Source organism: Carassius auratus, chromosome 6 (assembly GCF_003368295.1).
Source record: "Carassius auratus strain Wakin chromosome 6, ASM336829v1, whole genome shotgun sequence".
In the NCBI taxonomy this organism is placed as follows: domain Eukaryota; kingdom Metazoa; phylum Chordata; class Actinopteri; order Cypriniformes; family Cyprinidae; genus Carassius; species Carassius auratus.
In genome coordinates this window covers 26810245-26835707 of record NC_039248.1, presented here as the reverse complement: position 1 = coordinate 26835707, position 25463 = coordinate 26810245, and the positions used below count along the sequence as shown (strand labels likewise).

General features: G+C 34.6%; 1 protein-coding gene across 1 annotated transcript; it reads left to right on the top strand.

Annotated features, from left to right (window-relative positions):
• The first annotated feature begins 17870 nt into the window (after nt 1-17870).
• Nucleotides 17871-24252, top strand: LOC113105072 (1,25-dihydroxyvitamin D(3) 24-hydroxylase, mitochondrial-like). The gene is made up of 12 exons (XM_026266179.1): nt 17871-18761; nt 19451-19641; nt 19729-19822; nt 19908-20001; nt 20082-20173; nt 20337-20448; nt 21319-21464; nt 21693-21859; nt 22306-22384; nt 23273-23470; nt 23561-23672; nt 23782-24252. The coding sequence occupies exons 1-11, from the start codon at nt 18522-18524 to the stop codon at nt 23669-23671; spliced, it is 1524 nt and encodes a 507-aa protein (XP_026121964.1). The 5' UTR covers nt 17871-18521; the 3' UTR covers nt 23672; nt 23782-24252.
• The last annotated feature ends 1211 nt before the right edge of the window (nt 24253-25463 follow it).

The window sequence follows — 25463 nt, the reverse complement described above, 5'->3', positions numbered from 1 at the left end:
CCCCTGCTGCCACCCCAGTTGGCAGTAACGAATTAAAGGTTATGGCCAATTTGAAAATTTAAGAGCGCAAATCTTTCGTGATTTGTGATCCCGCTCCGAACTCCTGAACTGATTCAAATGATTCGCGATCCCCATAACTGACTAAAATGATCCGCGAAGCAGCTCCGAACTCCCAAACTGACTCAAATGATTCGCGATCCCGCTCCGAACTCCCAAACTGACTCAAATGATTCGCGATCCCGCTTTGAACTCCCAAACTGACTCAAATGATTCGCGATCCCCATAACTGACTCAAATGTTTCGCGATCCCGCTACGAACTCCAGAACTGATTCAAATGATTCGCGATCCCCAAACTGACTCAAATGATTCGCGAACCCGCTCCGAACTCCCGAACTGATTCAAATGGTTTGCGATCCCCAAACTGACTCAAATGATTCGCGAACCCGCTTTGAACTCCCGAACTGACTCAAATGATTCGCAATCATGATTGGTTAATAATAACACTGTTAAAATACATAAAGTAGGCAAATACAAAATAAACAATTTATATACATGTTATTACAAATGCCATGTGATTGCTGCTGTTACACTTACAGGACGATCAAATCCTTGTTTAGGCTACTGACCAAACATTTCATTCAAATATTCACTAAATCTTTCATTTTTGGACACCTTTTTTTGCTATAGATGACACAGGCTTTATAATTTCTTCAACAAAAAACGTGCATATCACAACCCTTACAAAAATAAACCATGGTTTTATCATAGTAAAACTGCTTAGTTTCCTTTTGCATGATTTCTGAATCCTTGAGACTATAAAATAAATTAGAGTCATAATAAAGTTATAGCCACAGGTAAATGTCGGGAGCTACAATTGTGATTTGTAAATAATACAATTTATTCATTTAGTTTTTTTATTTGATTAAAGTAATTTTTTCACCCCTATAGTAGTTTTTTTTTTTTTCCATCATCATATTTGAGGAAGGGAGGCACAACAATAAATCCTGCTTATGGGAACCCTTAAGGTGTTGTTATACACGTCTCTGGGAATGTGTGCTCTACCACACACACACACACACACACACACACACTGAAGCACGCATGGTGTTTTCAGCTCTTCACTATATTGATGCATGATCTATGCTACACATGTGCATGTCAGCGCGCTATGAGAGGATTTAACCATTTCATTTGATAAAACTATCGTCATTCATTCGTATCGTATACACAGACTGACAGAAACGGCAATGTCTTTATGACAACCTGTCAAAATAAAATTTCGGTATAACTTGAAGAAACTCAAACAGAAATATAGTACTATTGCACATTAGAGTATGCTATACTTCAAGTATTAGCATACTTGATATGCTATACTTCCTATTAGCTAATAATAATAATAGTTAATTAAAAACACAGAAACTCTGGTTACAACCCAAATGAACTCAAAGAAATTATGTAAGAAATTGCTTGGTAAAATATACTTAAAAAAAAAAAAAAAAAAAAAATATATATATATATATATATATATATATATATATATATATATATATAAATATATATATATATACTAAAACATTATTTTAAAGGAATATCAAACAAGTTTTCATAGAAGTTTTAATTTAAGCTTGCCAAAACAATAGCACCATATTTTTCAAAAAAAAAATTCTAAAAGTACATTTGTATTTGTGCCTATAATGTTTATTTATTTATTATTATTGTCAGCTAATAAAACCTATGCTTCAGGGACCATATTCATATAACATCTAAGGCTAAATGTAGCTCTTGACTGGTTGAGTTAGATGATGATTAACACTAAACTGTAGAAAATCAGTTGAGTCTCCCCAGCTGGAAATGTCATTGGCTCTTAAAATCTTGTGTTTCTTATAATAAATTGACATATTGATAACACTGAACCTTTTATAATGCTCTTAATTACATGTTGATGCATACTGTATGCATTAGTGAGTGTGGTGGGGCTTATGGGGTATGATCACTTATTCCTTATATGTTTGTAATGTTTGTTATAACTGTTTCAAATGCAATTCAAATTATAAAAGGTGGTGAACTGAAAAAAAATCCTGAAAAAGACTCAATGAACTGCTATAACACAAGCTTTGCTGTCATCTGCTGGAATTTCACCTCAATTACATCATCTTATCTTAAATAACAACTGGTTTACCTAGCGTATTTGTACAAGAGTGTATTTTTAATGGCCCTTGATGACACTTTTACCATCAGTCCGCACCTCATGTTGTTGTCATTGCAACTTTGCACCTTGAGTCCGGGCCACAGAGTAGAACAGAGACTCACCTGCCCCAGATCAGACCAGATCAGATCACAGCTTGTGTGCTCAACACTTATTTGATCAGCTCGTGTTGACAGATCAGAGCTAGTGCTCGTAAAGGAATGTTTGGATGAGTAACTCGGAGCTCCGCGGCCCCTGAGACCCCAAATGTCAATGACTCGGTTCACAACTCTGTGGTTTTCAGGTGAAGGCGTTTTCTGTTCAGTGTTGGGGAGTAACTAGTTACATGTAACTGAATTAAATCATTTAATTACAAAATAAATGTAGCCTGACTCTAATCTGGTGGGGGGGGGGGGGGGTACTTAAATTAGTTACTTAAGAAAATGTTTAAATGATCACATCTTAATATTTTCACACACATACACAGATTTAATTGATTCCTTTCCCAAATTGCACTGACTGCCCCATATGAGACACCAATGATCACGAGCCAGTTGTTCAAAAGTAATCTGATCGATTTTTGGCCATCGGAAATGGGTTGTTCAAAAGGAGAAATTCTGAATTTGTTTTAGATCACAAAATCCAATCTTGGTTCCTCAATTTTTATTGTTGAAAACGTTTTAGTAAGACTGGGATACGTTTGATCCAGAAAAATTGGATTATTCTGATTTTAGGGACACAAATGAAATAAAACTAGAAGCCAGAGATCATTTGTTCAAAAGGTTTAATGTGGATCAGAGTGATCTGGATTTAGAAATCCCATTGAATTTACACAGATAACAAAACAAAACAAAAACTTTAAATGAAATATATATAATATTGACAGCCGTTTGGGGATTTGGCTTTATACAAACGTTGTACAAGAGTATAATAATAAAATTTGGATTTTCTGATCTAATCCGAATTCAGATTCCTTTTTTTTTTTTGCTTTTTGCGTTTGAACAACCTATTTTCAAGATTTGATTCAATCAAATGGACAAAATCAGATCTGATTACTTTTGAACAACTGGCCTATAATCATTCTGATCCAGTTTTTATTATCCAACAATCTGAATATGGAGCCTCATTGACATCCCCATATCTCTGGGACTGACCAGTGTTAAACCTTGAAAATGGAGATTCCAAAAGAAAAGTTTATTAAGAACTAGAATCTAAAATCATATTGCAAAATCTTTAATACCTCTTGAGTTATAAGCTCGCAAACTTTGGAAAAAGAATAGTCATGGCACTTAGACGGGTTCAGTGCAGTTGTTAGTTTCAACATTAGTTGTTCTTCAGGCATTCCTCTTTAAAAGAAAAGTAGTGTCATATTTTTGCAAAATGACCCACATTTGGTTTTTGACCATTGAAAATGCATACAATTTAACCATTTACTCCTGGAGCAATATTGAAATTACATTATCTCTGGAACGGAACCAAAAAGGGCCAGAAGGAACGATTGTTAAAACCCAATATCTAAAAGAACATTAATATATCTTTAATAGTTTTTGAGTTACAGGTCTGCAAACTTTGGAGATTGAAAAGTGGTCTTTCCCCATTTTTGAATGGTCACCATTGGCATATAATGTAACAAAGATTGGTAAAGTCAACATATTTCACTACAAGATCTACTAATCTCAGGGTGAATATAACATTGTGATGCTGCCATCTTTCCGAAGACATTTTTACCTCCCTGTGATTTGGATCTGAATTTCAGGTGAAAACTGCCACTTTGACCCCCTTCTACAAAATAGTGGATTAATCAGGAAATATTCATCCATTACATTTCATGTTTTAGTTTTCATCACTATGTTTATCTTGCTTCAGAGAAAATATTAGCAAAATCTAAATTTGCGCTGGGGACCTCTGGTTGAGCTGATACAGAATGACCCATGAACGTTTAGCAAAACACTTGATCAATGATGATTTGAACACTTTGTTTGTTCATTTGTTTGTTTTGGCTTAGATGTCATTATAATAAACTATGTGAATGTCACTGGGTTTAGATCATAGAGCACAGGTAGATTTATCTGCCAATGCTTTTAAACCATTTACACGTGTTTGATAAAATCAATATTAACTTAGAACATTTGATTATTTACTTTTTTCTCCCCCTTTCTAAATACAAAGATTAATCCGTTTTTTTTTTTTTTCTCCTTTGTAGATAAACTGTCTGAAGTGATTTGAGAATAAAGATTTACAGATTTTGGAAAAATAAAGATGTTATTTTATTTGTTCTATGGCATTTTAAATTAAAAAGACATATATATTAAATGCATTGTGATATAAATGAATTAATTATATAAAAATAGCATTTGTATTATAATTATATATATAATTATGTAATAACAACTTCATTTATTACTAATAAATATTTATAATATATTATAGAAAATAAATATATAAATTGTAGGCAATTGTAAATAAAATAAAGTAAAATAAAGTAATAAAATACAACAACTGATAATAATAATAATAATAATAATAATAATAATAATAATAATAATAATAATAAACAATAATAACAATAATAATAATACAAATTTACAATAATAAAGAAAGTATATTCCACTGCATTTTTACTTTCAAATACATATGATTTTAAATTTGACTGTGACAAATTATAAATTATAAAGTAAAACAAATTCATAAACATAATTTAATATAAATATATAAAATGATGATGATAATGATTATAATGATAATAAATACTTATTTAATAAATTATATTATAAAGATAAAATATGAATAATGTTAAATAATATTATAATATATAAATTAATGTCAACATATGAACTATTTAGGGTCATAATATAAGTTTATTTTAGTATTTAAAAGCAGAATTGTAATGCAAATTATAACTATAATACAAATAATATAATAAAATATAAATGTATTAATAATGAACAAATAATTCTACATAAGTATCTATATATATTATACAAAATAATACTGTAATAATATAGCATGAATTGTCAATAATAGAAAAAAATAATTTTAGTAAACCTAAAATGGCATATTTAATATCTAAATTAGTATTATTTTCAACAGCCAAATTACATCAGAAATTTTTAATCAAACATGTTCTTCAATCTTTTGAGGACAATGAAACAGTTCTGTTAAAACTCTTATTTGCAAAAACCGCATTTGAACCGCACACTGACTTTAACTTGTTTATTTGTCCCGATGTCCACTAATAACAGGGGATCAATTTTGCCATGCAAAGCTCACGTAATCAAACGCACAAACTTACACAAGTCGCTCGCTCAGCCCGGCTGTTGACTCATCCAGCTTTCAGCATAACAAGTTTATGGCTACAAAGTCTACTATGTTCCAGAGTCCAGCCCAGAGAGACTTTGAGGAGTCGCTTCAGAGAGAGACGGAGGGGAAGCACAGAAACATGGCATGCAGAAGGGACTGTGACCTCGAGCGTCTGCTGATTACACAGCCACACGCCATCAACATGTAAAAGCAGCGAGTTCACTCACTCTAGTGCCCTTGATGCACTGACATGTACCGTGATACAGCACTTATCACCTCACACTCAAATTAACTCAATGCTGCACAGCCTCAGTATTCAGATTAATGACCAATTAATTACTTTACTCAGCTTTATTCAGTCCCTTTGTGATTTAAATCAATTTGAATTAGTGCACAAATTATAATTTATCTAAACTGAAGTATTTATAAATTATAGCAGCATTTGCTGTACAGTCATCAATCAGAATCATCACTGAAAAAAAAAAGATTTGTTTTTTAAAAGTGTGAATTTCTCATGAAATGAGTGGCTATTTTTGTATAAACATAAATTAATAAATAATATTAATAATAATACACAATGAAAGATTGAAATGTGTAAGTTTTTTATGCATGAAAAAAATTGTTATTATCAAACAAGAAGCACTGGAGAAAAAAACATGGAATTATGAAAAACTTCTAACACAAAGTGCTTAATTGTCATCAAATCAGTGGTCAGATTATCTGATATTGTTGGAATGATTGTATATATGTATAATTGTTAATTAAATGTCCAAACAATTTTTTTTACAAAATAAAATAATGTTATTAAAATTCGAAATATTTTAAAAATATATATATTTGGATTTTAGGGTGATTATTTTTTAATGTAAATATATATATATATATATATATATATATATATATGTTGGTTCAGATTAGTTTTGGACCAATGTGATTGTTTCAATCCCCAGCCTTACTTATGTTAACTTGAATGCTGTCGCAAAACTGTGGCTAAATTGTCTCATATTGCTGTAATGTGTATTGTTTATTAAAATAAATCAAGTATTGTCAAATTATTAACTTTACATTATTAGGCTTTTGTTTATTTATGCAATAAATATTTAGTATTGCATTAATAAATCATTTCTTATTGCATAAAAGAAACCATTTAAATAATTTGTCTTTTTTTATTCCAGGATTAAATGCAAATGATTTTGTGAGATTAATAAATATTCTGAACTTTGATGCCATCACAAAGGTTGTCGCATTGTGCCATTTAATTCAAATGATGTAGTGCACATACATCTTCCTTTGATTTAATGCTGAAGTGCAGAGGTTGTTGTATGATTCCTGTCATTAGTGAAGAGCGGTGTGAGTGAGATGCTAGCAGAGGTCATGCGGTGCACGATGGTGATTGAGTGTGTGATTGTAGCTTGAGTTCAGCACACAGAGCACAGCCTGAACCCGAGCACTGGCACCCATCCAGCAAACACCAACGCAGACCTCCTGACACACACACACACACACACACACACACACACACACACATGCTCCTGAACGGCATGGACAGCTACATTACTGCATGTCCCAAACAAGATATATGGGAATATACTGGAAAATAAAAGGAAAGAGAGGACTATATTTTTTCAACACTGCAACATAGTGTATGCATGGTTTGTCACGGTGCCGGTCTGTGATTCCCTGGGTGTCCACTAGTGGTCTCACTTCCCCGTAGGCACTGCCTTTCCCACAAAGCCTTGTCCCTTCATCACGGTAATTGCACACCTGTTAATTGCTCTCAGGTGTCTTCATGTTCATAGTCATTATCCCGTCTATTTAAACCGGTCTGTTTTCTGTCTGTGTCATGGAGTCCTTATTTTCCATCACCTGGTTTCCTCGCGTTCCTTGTATTTAGAGTTCTTGTTCCTGTTTGTTTGTTTGTTTTTGGACTGATTTTTGGTTATGACCCCTTGCTTGTTTTGATTCTGATTTCTGGATTACCGAATAAACACTCACTGCTCTTGAATCTCTCGTCTCCTGTGTCCAGATCGTTACAAGGTTATACTGTATATTGACTTTATAGATAGAGAGAGAAAGAGAGATATAGAGAAATAACAATTAAAATCTGCACTAAATGTTTACATATAGCTCATTCATATATTATAGCTGTCCTCAAATGTACAAAATTTCGTCATTGTCCTTCATGTGTTTTTGGCTATTGCTTCAAATAAACCCAAGTGACTTAAGACTGCTTTTGTGCACCAGTGTCACATATAATGTTCAATATATTGTAATAAATTTACACAATATTTTTCTCCATATTTTCAATTTAGAAACTTCAATTCAATTGCTAAATATTTAGATATCCTCAAACTGGCAGCACAAGTCATTTAAGTTAAATTAAACTGACTTAAATTGAGTTGAATCTTGTAAAATGTAATACCTAAGGTTACAGGAAGATAACAAGTCTTAATTATACAAGTATAATATAAGTATCTGCCTTAGCAAAGACTAAGTCCCTGGCATCACTAAAACATATCTGTTGTTCAAATGAAGAGAAACAATCCCCGGGATACAGTTCCCCCATCGGCTTTTATCAAGCGGAAGAATTTGTGGTTGCACAACATACTCGTAAATTTACGAGATACACTCAGCGGTAACAAAGCGGTAGGGAAAACAACTGGCTCTATAGAAAACAGGCCTGAGCAGGTGATTGAGAGCACTCAGATACTCGTGCAATACAGTGAACGAAACAGAGTTGAAATCTGTAGTTTCCACCAGAAGCTGAACAACAGGGAAAATGCGGTCGGGTGTTTGTAACTTCACTGCTGCTCAAAAACAGCCATTACAACCTTTCTCCCAAGAGCTAGCGTGCCAAAGTCATGCGGGTCTGGCGTGGTTTGAGGGAACGCTTGATGCTTTTAATTAAACTTGACCATGATGAGGAGAGACAAACACTGTGGCTATAAAATACATCAAGCATCTGGAAGTCAAGGGACACATTCGTATATTAGTAGCATTATGCAACTAATATAACAATGAGTCCCTTGACTTCCAGATATTTGAGGTACTGTTTTGCAAGCATTCCCAAATATATAAATGTTTGGTGTAGCGCACATCACTATAACTACTGCTCATGATTTGCTCTGCATAGTAAAGCCCTAGAAAACACCTATGAAAGTCCAACCAACAACCAGTGCAAAAATGATTTAGAACGCCCTAGCAATCACATACTTTAGAAAATGACCTATGATAAATGCTTCAGTGAGAGCTGAGTGATTCAAATCAATAAGTAGTTGTTGTAGCTACTTACATGCTGGCCAAAGATCAAGAAATATTAAGCAATCACTGCGAAGGACTGTCACTTATACAACACCCATCATAACAAGCAGCGATGAGCTCATAACAACACTGAGTCACTTCTGAGGGACAGCGGAAATGAGTAGCAGGACATTTGGAAGAGTTTACGGCACGGTCGTCCCAAAAGGTTAATGATCCTTCCTGGAGACATGTGGCTGTAATAAATTTCCTGCATCTGTTGGGTGCTGAAAGCATTATATAAAGAGCGCTGAGGCTCAGTGATGGTGGTCTCCTGCGATACGATCGACACCACTGATGGTGAACCGGAGGGTGTTGCCAAACGGCTCTTTGGGGGAGCCCTGAACGGCTCGAGTGACGCGGTCAACACCCATCAGATCTAATGCAGGCAAAGTCTATTTATTCTACTACTTTCTGAGCAAGTAAATAACCACCAAAAATACCCCAGCAACTATTAAAAACACAGGGGAGCGTGATTTCACCAAGGACAACATGTTCCTGGATCAACATCCCAGTCAACCAATCAGAATTGAGATGTAACTTTTCAGGAAATATCTGTTTTAGGCTTACAATCAGGATTAGGTTCTTCTACACCCTTGTTCATCAGCTATCATTTCCCATTGATTTGAAGAATACATTATGGGTAGGGTTAGGTTTAGGGGTAGGGGTAGGGTTAAGTCTATATTTTTGGACAATGATGTTGATCCAGGATCATCAAAAGATGTTGACTTGGCTCATCGTCTGGACTTATTTACTCTGTTCAAATTGCTACCACTTGTCTGATCTGCACAGTGTTCGAATGCACAATGTAGTTATATCTATCTATTCATTTAGTTTAGCTGTTAAATGGCTGGAAATGGATTAAAGAATCTAAATTGCAAGTAATTTCACTTCAAACTGATCAATTTGTGGGCTCTTGAGTTCTCAAGTGACTGATTTGTGTAGGGTAATGTGCAGGCTGACGTTTTCTGTGCTCCTGTTTGCTCACTCATAACATAAGATAAGATAAAGCCAGCTGGATTTCTACTTGTTTCCGAAAGGCTCTGCACCCTAGATAGGGTTTATGCGCCCTGCGGTACACAGTATCTAAGGTCAAGAGCTTCAGCAAATTTACCCGAGACTTTAAGTAGCTTGGTCGGTGTCATGGGGGACGAGGGGTTTCATCACCTGTGAGTCAAGCAGTTCACTGGCTCCATCCGTTCGCTCAGGAATATGAGTATCGACTGTGTGGGCTTTGTTCAGAAATCAGATTTTTGGTGTTTGTGACAAAAAAAAAAAAAAAAAAAACACTAAATAATTTTCAGTCGAACTGAATTTCAAGTATTCAAACTCATCTTTTGCTCACTCTTTCCACATATAGTAAACTATTTTAGTATAAATCAGCACTGTATACATGAATATATACAAATAAATTGCTGTCAAAAAGTGTCTTGGCTTTGAACTATGACAAAAGAAGTAAATCCATCAGATGTAGAAAGCCTGTCTGAATAAACAAATATAATTTCAGCACTTATATTTGAGGTTTCGTAGAGGTTTGTTGCAACCAATGTCATTTAATTAAAACCATCACCCTCTTGAGACATCAGCACTAATAAAAGCCAAGTTTTATAAAAAAATTAATAAAAAAAGTTTGATTTAAGGCTCTTAAATTTAAGACAAAAAAAAACATTTGAAGACACTGATATATGAATTAATAATAATAATAATAATAATAATATGATATATATATATATATATATATATATATATATATATATATATACACACACACACACACACACACACACACACACACACACTCAAACTTTTGTTTTGTGACCCTGGAGCACAAAAGCAGTCTTAAGTCTCTAGGGTATATTTGTAGCAATATCCCCCCCCCAAAAAAAAAAAAAACATTGTATGGGTCAAAATTATCGATTTTTCTTTTATGCCAAAAATCATTAGAATATTAAGTAAAGATCATGTTCCATGAAGATATTTTGTAAATTACCTACCATAACTATATCAAAACTTAATTTTTGATTGGTAATATGCATTGCGAGTTAACTTAAAGGTGATTTTAAAGTATTTTTTTTCCCTCAGATTCCAGATTTTCAAATAGTTGTATCTTGGCCAAACATTGTCCTCCTAACAAACTATACATCAGTGGAAGGCTTATTATTCAGCTTTCAGATAATGCATAAAACTCAATTTTGAAAAATTTACACTTAAGAATTTGTGGTCCAGGGTCACATATAAACACACACACACACACACACACACACACAATTCTTTTTACTTCAAAACAACGATGGAATAATTTATTAAAATATTATATAAATTCACTATAAAAAGCAGAAATTGGTAGGTGTAAAAATAAAGCTTAAAGAAACACATATTGTCCTTGTATATATATATATGTATTTATTTGTTATATATATATATATATATATATATATATATATATATATATATATATATATTTCCCCTGTCCAAAATACTAACCTGTCTACAGTAAAGAGTAAAATCATTCCCAATTGCTTTTTTTTTTTTTTTTTTTTTGTTAATTATGTATTTGCACAAGAAAATAGATTTCTGTATTACTTGGGGCATCATTCTCTCATCAGAAATATTGAAATGACTCATGAAGAGGACAGATATAAAATATAATGGGAAAAGGTCAAAATTAAAACAACTCATGGCTTTATTGTAGCACAGTGTGAATGGTTAAAAATATCTTTCTGTCAAATAAGACGTCATGCATCAGAGGGTTTAGAAACACAAATCTGGCTTTGTTGCTTTGTCTTTTGGGAGAAAAATCCAAATAATCACCTCACTAGTTCTCATGCAGTGAGCCACCAGTGGTTTTAAATTGTTTGTGTTTATCCTCAACATAAGATTACGACATCAAAACTGTTTGTTTACAAACAACTACATGCAAAAACAACATAACGTACTGCATCTTACACACCAGAAATGAGACTCTTCCGTATTTCTCATAGAAAGCAATTAGATTAAATGGAGAACAAACTGATTTGGGTTAAATTTCTCCCTTTCAGATGTTTGTCCTGAAAAATGACCCCAGCACTCTCAACATGCATCTCCTTTAGAGTTTCTGCAATCAAAAGTTAGAAATCTTAGACTTCTCTCATCACATTTTTGCTAAATGATCGGAGCTGCTCTCTACATTCATTATTACTATTGACTCATGTGTGACTGGTAATTCTTCTGAGGAATATTTAAACTTCCCATGCTTTGTTCATGCATGCACAGGGTAAGCTCAAAGATGTTAATAATCTCTCTTTCTGCTGGCAAGTGGAGACATACATTTACTCTGTCATATATGCAAATAGAGCAGCTGATTTGGGGAAACTGCTATTGATTGCACCTGTTGATCTATTGGCTCATTTTGAACCCTTTCCTCTCCGGGCTGTGCAAAAGTAGAGCACTAATGTGTATTGGGTCTGATTGGATAAGTGAAGTTTGCTCTGGACTTTGTGAAAGTCTCTTAAAATGACGTCAATCAGGGTTGCATTGAAAGGAGAACCTTGTAAAGAACTAAGACTGGATGGAGATGGTTCTCAACTGGTTTTGCTTTAAGACACAGACTTTAAATTGGGCATCAAGTGGTGACTCCAAGCACTGAAAATCTTTATACAATAATGAAATAAAACAATGTTTTGTTTACAATGTGTGTGAAAAAAGATTCCCTCAAATCAAACACTGAAATGTATAAATATTACTATAAACTGCAGACCAAATATGCTAAATTACAGCATTTCTGTGGGTCTTAAAACAGCCTTCTTAATTCGTCATTCCTCCACAATTCAATGTTGCATGCATGTCAGTATTTTGTCTTGCTTTCTAATGCAAATAACTAAACATTTTTAAATCAACCCTTACGGAAGGAAAATATATTTACCAATATATTTCTTAAAATATATTGTGATATATTGTAATATATTATTTTCCATTTTTATGTTCTAATATTTAATATATTTGAATACATTTAATAATATATTGATGATACATATATTATATAATATATTGCAAAATATACAAATGATTGCCGCTTTTAATATATTGCAATATATTGGAAAAATATAAATATATATAAGAATATATGCCTAATATATTACTTGATATTTTCCAATATATTGCTATATATTTTTGTTTCATAAGGGAAGATGCAACATAAAGATGAGGTCTGGGTTATTTGAGAAAATGAACAAAATGAAATGAGCTTGCTTAAAGCAAGAACAAATATCTGTTAACTGGCTATGAAGTTTTTTCACTCATTGGCAGACGTTTGTCCTTTTTTTATCATAAATCTCTTTAGTAATGATACATTTCTCAGAAAGCAAAACTTTGTTTTTGTGTCATTTTTGCATCTATTTTGATTTCTGAATTTTTAGACATGCACTAGAAAACAAGACAAAAATGTTGAGGAAGTACTGTATAGTGCAATCAGGAGATACAGTAAAAGTTATTTAAGTTAAGCTATTATTCTTTAAAATTAATTCAAAAATAATTAAAATAAATCCAACTCTTTGCTCCTTAGACATTTACATTTAGAAAACATATTGACATTTTCTTTAAAAGGGGTCATATGACGTTGCTAAAAAGAACATTATGTTGTGTATTTGGTGTAATGCAATGTGTTTATGAGGTTTAAGGTAAAAAAAAAAAAAAACGAGTCGATTTTTACAAAGCTCATTGGTCTGAAAAGTGAGGTGTGCTCTGATTGGCCGAATAGACATTTCTGTTTGTGACAGAAATGTTATGCTTTTAATATACTGTGAAGCCGTGTCCTGGCTTTACTAGACAAAACCAATAAAGCCCATTACAAACGAGGCATTTGTTGGATCCAGTGGGGACATAATTCATGATTATAATGACTTCTACTGTGTTTTCATGCATTGCGTTGTGTATTGCACCACGTCAACATAAAACCATATCTGCATTTGTGATCGGAGAAACAACAAAAAAACTAGCGCTACTCTACACTGCTCTAAACACACATTTGAATCATCAGTGGCAAATTCTTTAAATATGAAACATACTTACAGGTTGTGAGTCAGATTTGCCAGACTGTCCTTGCAAAGTTGGAATCGCTCCACTTTATAGAAACAGCCTCTGTGCAGAGACACATTGTAGGCTAGTTTCTAAAAGCCTCCTTCATTTTTGGCAGCCAATAATTCAGAAAACAAACTGGTCATACTTAACCAAGTGAACAGAGTTTGCCTGGACGGCCTCCGTCATCAGCAACAAATGATATGGAAGACTATCTTATCTATAGTTAGTTGCACATTATTTACAATCCGCATTGTTTTCCCACTGCAGTCAACAAGACTATTATTAGGACACAACCCTGCATCAAACACCCATTTTATTTCATCAGAGTATTATGATAACTGTGCATTGCAATGACGCCTCAACTCTTTGATGTCTCAGATGTGTTAAGTACAGGAAAGGCTGCCATAGGGAAACCCTTAACCCTTTCCTGGCCCTGTGAGTTGTTTGTGCAAGAAAAACCTCAGAGAGGGTCAGTGAGTTCACAGAGGTGTCCAGGGCTGAGCCCTTCTCAAATATCATCCATAAATCACAGTCCAAGCAGCGTAAAAGCACTGTACATGACAGCTAAAGGATGCTACTGGATCAGATTGGCCCTGATGTGATAACAAGTATGCATGATGCAAGAGGGGACATTTTTTACTCTACAAATCTTTAAACACCTTGATGCCTTGTGTAATACGACTTAATTCTGTAAGGAAGGACAACTAAGGTTGTCAAACAGCAAGAAAAACAGATGTGGCCAAGCAATGTGGAACAACGCACAGAAATGATTCATTCAGATAAGATCCTTCTTGTGGCGATGAACAAATAATTGCCTCAAATTAAAGCACCTTAAGTCAAGAAGTCAATGAGGTTTGAGTGTGTTTATAAGGGACGGGAAGATTGCGTAATTTCATGCAAGCCGTTTTGTTAATTCGTGCAGACTTCAATTAAAACTACATTTTCCATAACCAGTTTTCGTGAACATCCACATTTGCAATCTTTGATCAAACTCTGAATGAGGAAATCTTTATGTGCAACCAAAGATATATTATGAAACACAAGCATGATTAGTTCACCCTTCATCTTTCCTTTAATTCGTCACATGCAAATGAACAAACTGTACATGAACAACCTTTACTAGTGTTTATGTGCATGTGTGTGCTTGTCTCTGAACTCAATGGCCCCTAACAGCCGGGGTCGTACAAGCTTGAGTCTTCAGTTTTGCTCCACTTCATGTGTTTTCTGCCGGTCTTAAGTGTAAACCAACTCTCAGGTCAAAGGGTTCATGAGCGAGACACATTAGGTTCATAAAACAGGATTAAAGCATCACATTTCCTATAATTTAGTCTTAATTAGGGGTGTTTGTTAAGCTAAACATCACCCAATCGTTAAACATCAGTACTATTTGTGCTGCAAGAGAAGCAAACTTTTATATTCCAAACAATTATTACCTCACAAACAAGATAAAAAAAAAGTCCCAGACCCGAGCTGTATTTCGTAAAAGCCACTTATTATTAACAACACACTAGCAACCACTTATAAATTACCCAGCATGCACTGGCAACTGTCCATGACACCTTAACATCATGATGATTAGCTGGTTCATCAAAACCGTATGTATTTTAATGGATAGTCTTGTGCAGTTTCATTTCTTCTGATCGACTCTTTCTAGGAAACTTAAACCAATGTTGGGCAATAAAAACAAAATCCAAAAATCCAGAGTATGAAAAAAAAAAAATTTACCAAAGAAAATCTCTTGCATCACCCACAATATTCCAGAGCTTTGTACTGCCAAATAGCCAAAAACAAGTTGAAGCTTTTAAGTCCTTGCATGGCTGTGCTTCTGTCAGTTGCTCTAATACCTTGTTTTTGCCAAAAACCACCACCCATGTGTTCTGGAGTAATCTGAGGAGCTGCTTGTATTATGTTCTTTTAGTCAATTTAGTCCAACAAAGTTAACAAGAGGTTATGTTTTATTGTGCATATTATTGTTGATATGTTTACAGGTTTGTTTATGAGGTTAATTCGGACTGTATCCACCATCTTGAGTTTCCTGTCACTATAAACTCACTACTCACTTCACCGTTCACCGTCCATTCACTAATGACCGGCTCTGATGCACTTCTGTTGTGCAGTACAAACATATGCTTCAGATATCATCACACTGCACAGATCATTGCAGAAGTCATTAAAATAATCGCTCATACTCACTTATAAGTGTTCTGCTGATTTCCCTCCATTATGATGTCACTTCCTGAAGGATGATGCCATCAAGGAACTGGCTTTTGTTATTTAAAGGGACAAAGTACCAACAGGATTGAAAGTGACATTGGGACAATTAAAAACAAAGAAATCAATAATGAGACATTTTTTTGTATGGAACATTTAAAAAAGAGAGAAAAAAATGTAAAAAAAAAAAAAAAAAAAGGGTCAAATTTTTGTTTTTTTTATGAACCAAGGTAAAATTTGTAATTTGTAATTAAATTCTGTATTTTTTATTTAAGCTATTTAAATAATTTTATCGAAAACTGTGACATAAGACGGGAATAAAAATGTACAGCACAAAAGTCATGACCCTTTTAACTTCCAAGGTTTTTTTTTTTTTTTTTTTGTTTTTTTTTAAGCAGCATGCAACATGATATATGCGATAAATCAGCCAATATTTGGCTGATTTGAGATTATTGGCCAAAAACAAACTGGGTTGACATAATGATTAATAAAACTACCATCAGGCTTGTCACTGTGCACAAGTTGTGTTTCAAACATTTCTGGTGAATTTAAATAAAATAAGAAATCCTGTGTAAAAAAGTCAGTTTTGCTCTAAGTTAATTGGCCTATTTTACACATATACAGACAGATATGAAACACGCCTCTCTCTAGATATCAGTATTAACATCGGCTGTTTGAAAAACCCATTTTGGTTGACCCCGAGTGATTCTGACTACATTCAAAATGTCCAGTGATTTTAAGTGCAAATTCCATTTTATTTTTTGCAAACATTATGGGAATGTTACTTGAATGTTGTCTGAACCATATTAGACAAACGTCCAAATACAATGCTTCCGGAAAATGTTCCATAAATAATGTTTTTGTGTAGATATTTGAGAACTTTATCAAAGAACAGAGAACTTTGAAGCACATTCTACTGGAAGAATCTTTGTTCATAACTTTGAGAGAAACCAAGCTGATGAAAATCTTTTCTCTGTGTGTGTTTTATGGACACAGTGTTGTTAAATACTATGGAAGCACAGCAAGCACTGCAGAGGGTTCAAGGTTATTTAAACAAGACCTATGTATGCTATGAGTCAATGTGTTTACTGTGCTGCATATCTCTACTTTGGTAAAACTATACTATGTCATGAGCGTGGGATTACCAGAGGGGCTTGAGTTCAGATGTAACATTGGACATTGTGTACTGGGCAACATGCTTACCCGGCTAATTTTATACCCAAACCTAATGGGTCATACGATACACACATTAACAACATGGTCCAGCTAAACCCATACAGAAATGTACAATTGCTAAATGTACTTTGCAGCCCAATATATATATATATATATATATATCCACTGAAATAAATGTATTATTTACATTGAAACAATTTTATATTCAGAATTTCACAAATAATTACAATTAACCAATATCTGAATGACACTGAATAAAATGTGACATTTAGAAAAATTAAACAACTAAAATGTACTCCAATAGCCTGTTTTACTTGCCTTTTTTTCATTACAGTCTAAATATGCACAAACAAATTTGGTTGTGAAACAACCTTTACCCAGAAACTACTAGCAAATTTGACAAATAATGATAAAGATATGGCAATTAACATTTAATTTTGAATCAGAAAAACATAATCCATCAATACATCAATTTACAGTTTACTCTTATACACATACAGCATTTTAATGTAAAAGCTTGATGACAAATATGCTACATAATCATCCTGGTGCATTTATGAGTCAATACTCTAAAAATTAATGGCCCCATGACATCAAATTCATTAATTCAATACTTAATAACTGTGCTTTAATTTGTCACACTGCAGAAATGCACTTCCTCATATTCAATTTCTAATCAAAAATCTTGATGCTTATGGACAAACATCCATATTATCTACTGGCTCTCCTGATATATCTTTGTCAATACTGTAAAACCATAATAGACCAATATGTTATCTGAATGCAAAAAGCTTTTAGAAGAATTTATTTTCAAAGTTCACTAAGAATCAGGTGCTGCACTTGTGCATTACGGTGTTTAATGATGATCATATATGAGATCTCGTGAATGGAACTCGGAGTTAAAATGTTCTCGAGCTCCAACGCGAATGCAGTACAAACAAGCGCGATTGCGATCGGCTTTGGCCACGAGTGCGCAAATATTTGCGCGTCGCGGCGTCGCGTGGTCTCAGTGTTTACTCAGAGAGAGGAGCTGAGGGCAGCTCAAAGCGAACCGCGTCACCTCCGTCATGTTTATTTATAAAGCGCGTTTGAGGGCACTTCCTCGGTCTATGTGGGGTCATGCGGTACTCACTAAAGCGGATCCATAAATGAATGGTGGGCTCGACTTTCACACACGATTCCTGATTGGTCGCCGTGTCCGACCGAGATAAACACGGCCGCGAGTATATATACAGTAGCCTATATAGTGGCATTTAGGAGACACTTTTACGCACGACGTTTTACGCACGCCTTAAGATGAGAGCGCATATCCAGAAAGGTCCTCAGATTCTGGAGCTGCTGAAGAAGAAGTATGTGGGGCTTCAGCACTGCAAGCCCACATCCTCCGTGTGTGTGCTGGACTCGAAGGATGCTGCAGGGAGCGCGCCCTGCGCACACAGTCTCGACTCCATCCCTGGACCAACCAACTGGCCGCTGTTCGGAAGCCTCGTCGAGCTGCTCCGGAAAGGAGGTCTAAAAAGACAACATGAGGCGCTGGTATGAACCTCTTTATTAATTATGAATCAATAATTTTATTTGATATATTTTACAGATATTTTAAACTTATCTATTTTAATTGTTTTAAATTTACATTATAATTTCTATGTATTATCTATTATTTTAGTGATTTTTGTTTTACAATGTTTTACGTTTTATGCATAAATACAATTTTATGCATTTTATGGAAAAGTATAGTATACAGTATAAAGAGTATGCTTTGCTTTCCAATAATAATAATAATAATAATAATAATAATAATAATAATAAATGCATGACTTTATTTCTATTTCTATTTTTATTATTTATATGTACAATATAAATTAACAACTTATATTGTTTAGTGAAATTAATTGAAATATTTTTTCGTTTATATTGGTTATTTTTTAATTTATACACTATAACATAACTTTGATGTTTAGTGAAGTTTACTGTTTTTTTAAATAATAAATGCATTACTTTTGCATTCTTTTCATAACTTAATTTATTAGCATTCTTATCATAAATTGTTTATTTAATTAATTATTTAAACTTATTTATGCTTATTTATGCTTATTTGAATCCCACCTTGTCCTAATAATAGTTTAAATAATAATTAAAAAAATAAAAAAAATATTTATTCAATAATTTCTGTACATTTCTTCAGATTTAAAGGTGTTTTCTCTGTCTTTTTGTGTTTTTGACCCCAGATCCACTACCATAAGAAGTTTGGGAAGATCTTCCAGATGAAGCTGGGCTCTTTTGAGTCGGTTCACATTGGTGCACCATGTTTATTGGAGGCTCTTTACAGAAAAGAGAGCAACTATCCTCAGAGACTGGAGATCAAACCATGGAAAGCCTACAGAGACATGCGGGACGAGGCTTATGGGCTGCTTATACTGTAAATATCATAATTCCTTTACAAATGCATGTGTGGTTTAATTGCTTATGTCATAATATTCTAAAATGAAAACAAATGTATGTGCAGGGAAGGAAAGGACTGGCAGCGGGTGCGCAGCGCTTTCCAGCAGAAACTCATGAAACCGACCGAAGTCATGAAACTGGACGGCAAAATCAATGAAGTCAGTTCTGCTTGAGAAATATCAAGTATAATTCACAATTAATGCAAAGACAGTTTGAGTGACTGCTTGTTGTCTTCATGGAAAGGTTTCGGCTGATTTGATAAAGAGGATCGGAAGAGCCCAAATCAACGGGAAGATCGACGATTTGTATTTTGAACTGAACAAGTGGTCCTTTGAAAGTGAGTTTCATGCCATGTCTGCCATACACTGACTTACTATAATCAAATGCATTACATTTCTTTCTCTTTTGGCCTTTTAGCGATTTGCTATGTGCTTTATGACAAACGTTTTGGACTCTTGCAAGACACCATCAACAACGAGGCCATGGATTTCATCACTTCAGTAAAGACGGTAAACTGACTATCTTTTTGACCCAATTAATAGTTCAAACAGTGAGTAACGCACTCTAAAGTGCACAAGCTTTATCTGAAGCTCTTCTGATGCAATGCAATGCAAAGATGCAAAGGATTTCATAGTTCAAAAACAAATCCTCATGGTGTTTTCTCACTTACAGATGATGAGCACCTTTGGGCTGATGATGGTGACTCCCGTGGAGCTCCATAAGACCTTCAATACCAAAACGTGGCAAGATCACACAGCAGCCTGGGACCGTATTTTTAGCACAGGTACTAAAGAGCTCCTTAATCAGTTGACGTGTAACCCATAAAGCTTTCATTTCCACTTCAAGTGATGACACATGAAGTTATGGCTTTCTGCTCCGACCCGCTATAGTAGATCCATGCACACAACAAGAGAGAGAGAGAGAACCGTAGTAGTAAACGCAGTGACCTAAGTGCATGAGAATCCAGCCAAATATTTGTAGTAGCAGGAGCAGAGGGAGGGAGGGAGGAATGTTGGCGTGAGGCTGGATTACTCTCAGTTTGTTGTGCTGCTGTGGCTCCATTAACAGCGGCTCACTCGCAGCACCTGTCACACATTCACAAACACTTCACTTTCCCTGCAGCTAAACAACAGCAGCGCGTGCCGTACCTGACTAGTAGTAGAGCGTTCCACGCGTAGACCTAACATTAAAACAAAAGTGGTAATACCTTAACAGTTTTTAAGTTATTGAATAGAATATTTACATGCATGCACACAGTGCACTCAAAATATGCATATTCCTCTCAGCATTGAATATTAAGAAGAAGAAAATAAATAAATAATAATAATAATAATAAAAAAATATATATATATAGAGTATTGATGATGGAAATTCAGATTTGCATCAAAGGAATAAATTACATTTTAAAATATATTCAAATAGAAACTTTGCAATAAATTGCAATAATATTTCACAATATTTGCACTGTATTTTTTAATAACCCCGATGGCAATATATACTGTATATATAGTTAACAAATAACATTTTATTTACTTCTAATGATAAAATACAATGTAAGAACATACACACACTCGTACTGTCCAGTTTTAAAACTCCTTTTAAAATGTTGAATAAAAAACATCATCAACTAATCAAGCAATCATCATGTTCACAGCTAAACTCTACATTGACAAGAATCTAAAGAGCCACTCAAACGGCAAAACCGGGAACTTCCTCTGCGACATCTACCACCAGAGCCACCTGACCAAGAAGGAGCTGTACGCCGCCACAACCGAACTCCAGGTCGGAGGAGTGGAGACGGTACGCACTTTCACGACCCCACACTGTTTTTCACTAGCTTGTTTTCGAGTCGGACCCGAGCGAGCTAAGAAAACAGTTGATCTAACTCGTCTTTGTTCTGCTCTTATCCAGGCTAAGACTGAACAACACTCAGCTTAGCTCAATCAAGCACATAAGTCAGAAGAATGAAGCAGAGCAGGGAGCATGGCCCAACTAACCAAGCAAATCCTTCTTGTTTTCCTCTTGCAGACCGCTAATAGCATGTTGTGGGTTATTTTCAACCTCTCACGTAACCCCTGCGCCCAAACTAAACTTCTGAAGGAGATCCAGGACGTGGTGCCTGCAGGAGAAACACCGCAAGCTGAGCACATCAAGAACATGCCTTACCTCAAAGCCTGCCTGAAGGAGTCCATGAGGTGGGCAAAATATCCTTCAACATGAGCCTAATGGCTCCTAAAATAGGCTACGCTGAAATGATTGTGTGTAGAAACAATTTCCGCTTTCACAATTACAGAGAAACAGCAAGTGACAAATTTAATTTGGAACAGTGAACTATTATGTTCTACTGATTTCTTTCTTAAAGGATCTTTAGATTATTAAAATGTTCTCCACTCTAAGGAAACGAAAATGGTTATTTGAGGAACTGTTTCCCCAAAAATGTTTCCTAGGCTCTTGAAGATAATGGTTCTTTATTGGCATTGATACTATTCATGTTTCAGGCGACAGTCATGTGTTACAGGAAGACACGGATAGGATAATGCTGAAGCATGTGCTGGGAATGTTGATGGTGGATTTGTGTGGGGTTATTCTCAGAAATTCTCAAAAGCCAGAGGTTGATTGTTGTCTTTTTTTCTCTCCGCAGAGTTTCACCGTCTGTGCCGTTCACCAGTCGTACCTTAGATAAAGACACCGTGTTGGGCGATTATACTCTGTCTAAAGGAGTGAGTATCTCATTATCAGACATTATCTCATTATTACTGAGCTAACTCTAATGAGAGGCCTTTAGGCAGCTAGATTCTTAGACAGCATCCTAACAGATACAAGACTGATTAAAAAAGCTATAAATTAGCAACAAAAAAAAAAAAAAAAAACTCCTCTCATGACAGCACAATAGATTCCAATAGAACTGAACATTTTGCAATGTTACTAATCTGATGCTATAATACAATACATAAGTAACAATAGTAAAATATTTAAATAGTCAGTATTTAATTAGACACTGCTTTTTAAAATTATATTTACATGTTTTATGCTATATATATATTGACATAGTAAATTAGTAAAACATACATAGTAAAATTACATGTAATTAGTAATATTAATTATTATGAACTATTTTTAATTAGAGTTCACACATTTTATAATAAATTAAACATTAATACAATTTATCATTTTATTATATATACATACACTATGTGTAATTGTGTTATATATATTAACAATTATTAAATATTAATAATAAAAAATTAATTCATATATTGTATTATATAAATATATATTTACAAATATAAATAACATTTGACATATACGTATAAAATATAATTCATCAACTAAATGTAATACTTTGAAATAAATTAAAAAATATAATATGCAATTATACTTAAAACTAACGTTATATTACAAAGTATAATATATTTATATATTTTATCTTAAAAGGCTTACTAAATTACACAAAAGAGCCACAAGACAGTAACTAGATTGTGTCCCCGTCATTGCTTTATCATTTCATCTGTTAAAGTTTTATAGACCTTTTATGCATTGCACATGATTGAATTAATAATAAAAGGGAATCTGAGTGCATTACATTTATTTATCCCTGATGTTTCCAGACCGTCCTGATGATCAACAGTCAGGCTATCGCTTCAAACGAGGAGTATTTTGACAACGGGAAGCAGTTCAGACCAGAGCGCTGGCTCCAGGAGAAAAGCTCCATCAATCCGTTCGCACACGTGCCGTTTGGGATCGGAAAGAGGATGTGCATCGGCCGGCGACTCGCTGAGCTTCAGATCCAACTCAGTCTCTGCTGGGTACGATTACTGGACACTAAAAGCTGAAGCAATGCTTCTTAGTCTTAATATGAGTAGATTAATGTAATTCGTTCATGCTCTTCATCTCAGATGCTGCGTGAGTATGAGATTGTGGCCACAGATCATGAGCCGGTGGATGCGCTGCATTCAGGAACTCTGGTTCCAAGCCGAGAGCTTCCGGTGGCTTTTGTCCGCCGATGAGGTATGAAAATGACTCATTCTCATTCATGCAAGTTAGTAGACATCTGATGCTCCTGTGTGCATTTTGAGGCTCTTCTATTTTTTTGAAACCTGTTTTTTGGTCTTTGCAGATACTAACCTGAACGGAGGACTCCATATTAATGGATCCGACACACTACGAGGCCTTTATTCTGCTGCTAAACTATAGAATGTATCAGTCTCACACTTATACCTCAAACTATTAGTATATAGTTTTATGATACTAGTAAATAATCCCTCTATTTATTTACTTTATTAAAATGACTGCTTAAAATAAATATTTAAAGTTTTTCCATAATTGCTGCTACCTAGTATATTACTATGGTAAATATATTTTTTGAAAATATTTACTAAAATTATGTAGATATGGTAAATTTTCTATGCAATATTATTTAGTACTGAAATCATTCCATGTACAGTTTGATATATATATATATAAAATGTTTTCCTTTTTTTATACAAAAGTTGCAGAAATGCTGTACATATATGTTATATAAAACAGAAATGTAGCATTCTATTAATAAACATGTATAATATGTTAAATGTTTGTTTGTAAATGATGAGAAAGCAATGAGAGATTTTTTTTTATTTTTTTTAAAGAAAATCATTAATTCACTGGATATTGTTCATCACTTATGTTTTTAATAAAAGGTTGAAATGAAATGCTGTGGTCTGGAAATCAGTGAGTGTGCCACAATGAAAATACTTTGCTTTTACTTACATATATATACATAAATGCCATGTCACCTGGACAGTGTAATCATTCCATACTATAGTGAACCATGGTTCCCTTTCGAAGGGAACTTCGACAATACGTCATCGACGTTATGGGGAATGCCTCATGCGTGACAGGTGTCTGAAATCAAATATCAACTCACAGCAATTATTCTGACTGGCGACAGCCGTGAATCATCAGCTTGAATGATGAGCGTGTGATCTGGATATATAAAAATGGCGCCTTGAAACCATAACAATATCCTTTGTTTTGTCTGATTTAGGCCCCTTCCACATGGAGACGCGTTTCTGTGAATACGCACAAATTTTTTTATCGGATAGGCGTTTCGTCCACACGGACCCGCCGTTTTCGTAAGGTGAAACCGGTATTTTTTGAAACCGGGTCCCAGAGTGGATAAATTTGAAAACGCCGTCTTTGCGTTTTCGTCTGGATGGCTAATCCGTATATTTTCTGAAACGATGACGTCATCAGCCCACGTCTCCCCCCTAGTCAGACACCTCTACGTCACGTAACAGCAACAAAAACATGAACAAACACGGAACGATTGTCTTTTTATTAACTAACATTAACACAGATTAATAAATGTATTGTTCCATGTTCGTTTGTGTACCACGCGCAAGGTTTATGAGCATAGTCCAAGTCTTCTTCTCTGTTTTTAGTGTATCTCTGTGGCAGAATTACAGCGCCACATACTGGTCTGGCATGTATACTACATCATTTTGCTTTTTCGTGTGGATGCGGATATTTCTTGAGACGAGGAAAAAAAAGATCGGATTGGGGTAAGCTCCGTCTCCTTGTGGACGGGGGCCCTAAACATCTGCTTACAGCGAAAATGAAACACACATCTAAGGCAAGTCCTAAAAATTTCGTGAAATGTGCTGACCCGTGCCCAAGATATTTGTCGCTGGGTGACACTTACGAGATGTGTGTGTAGGTTACTGTTTGGGTAAAGAGCACAACTCAACTTGGCTGATATCGGGGAGAAAGAAAAACCCCTTCTCCTTGATTCACCAGTTTCGCCTGCTAAACTTTTTGGCA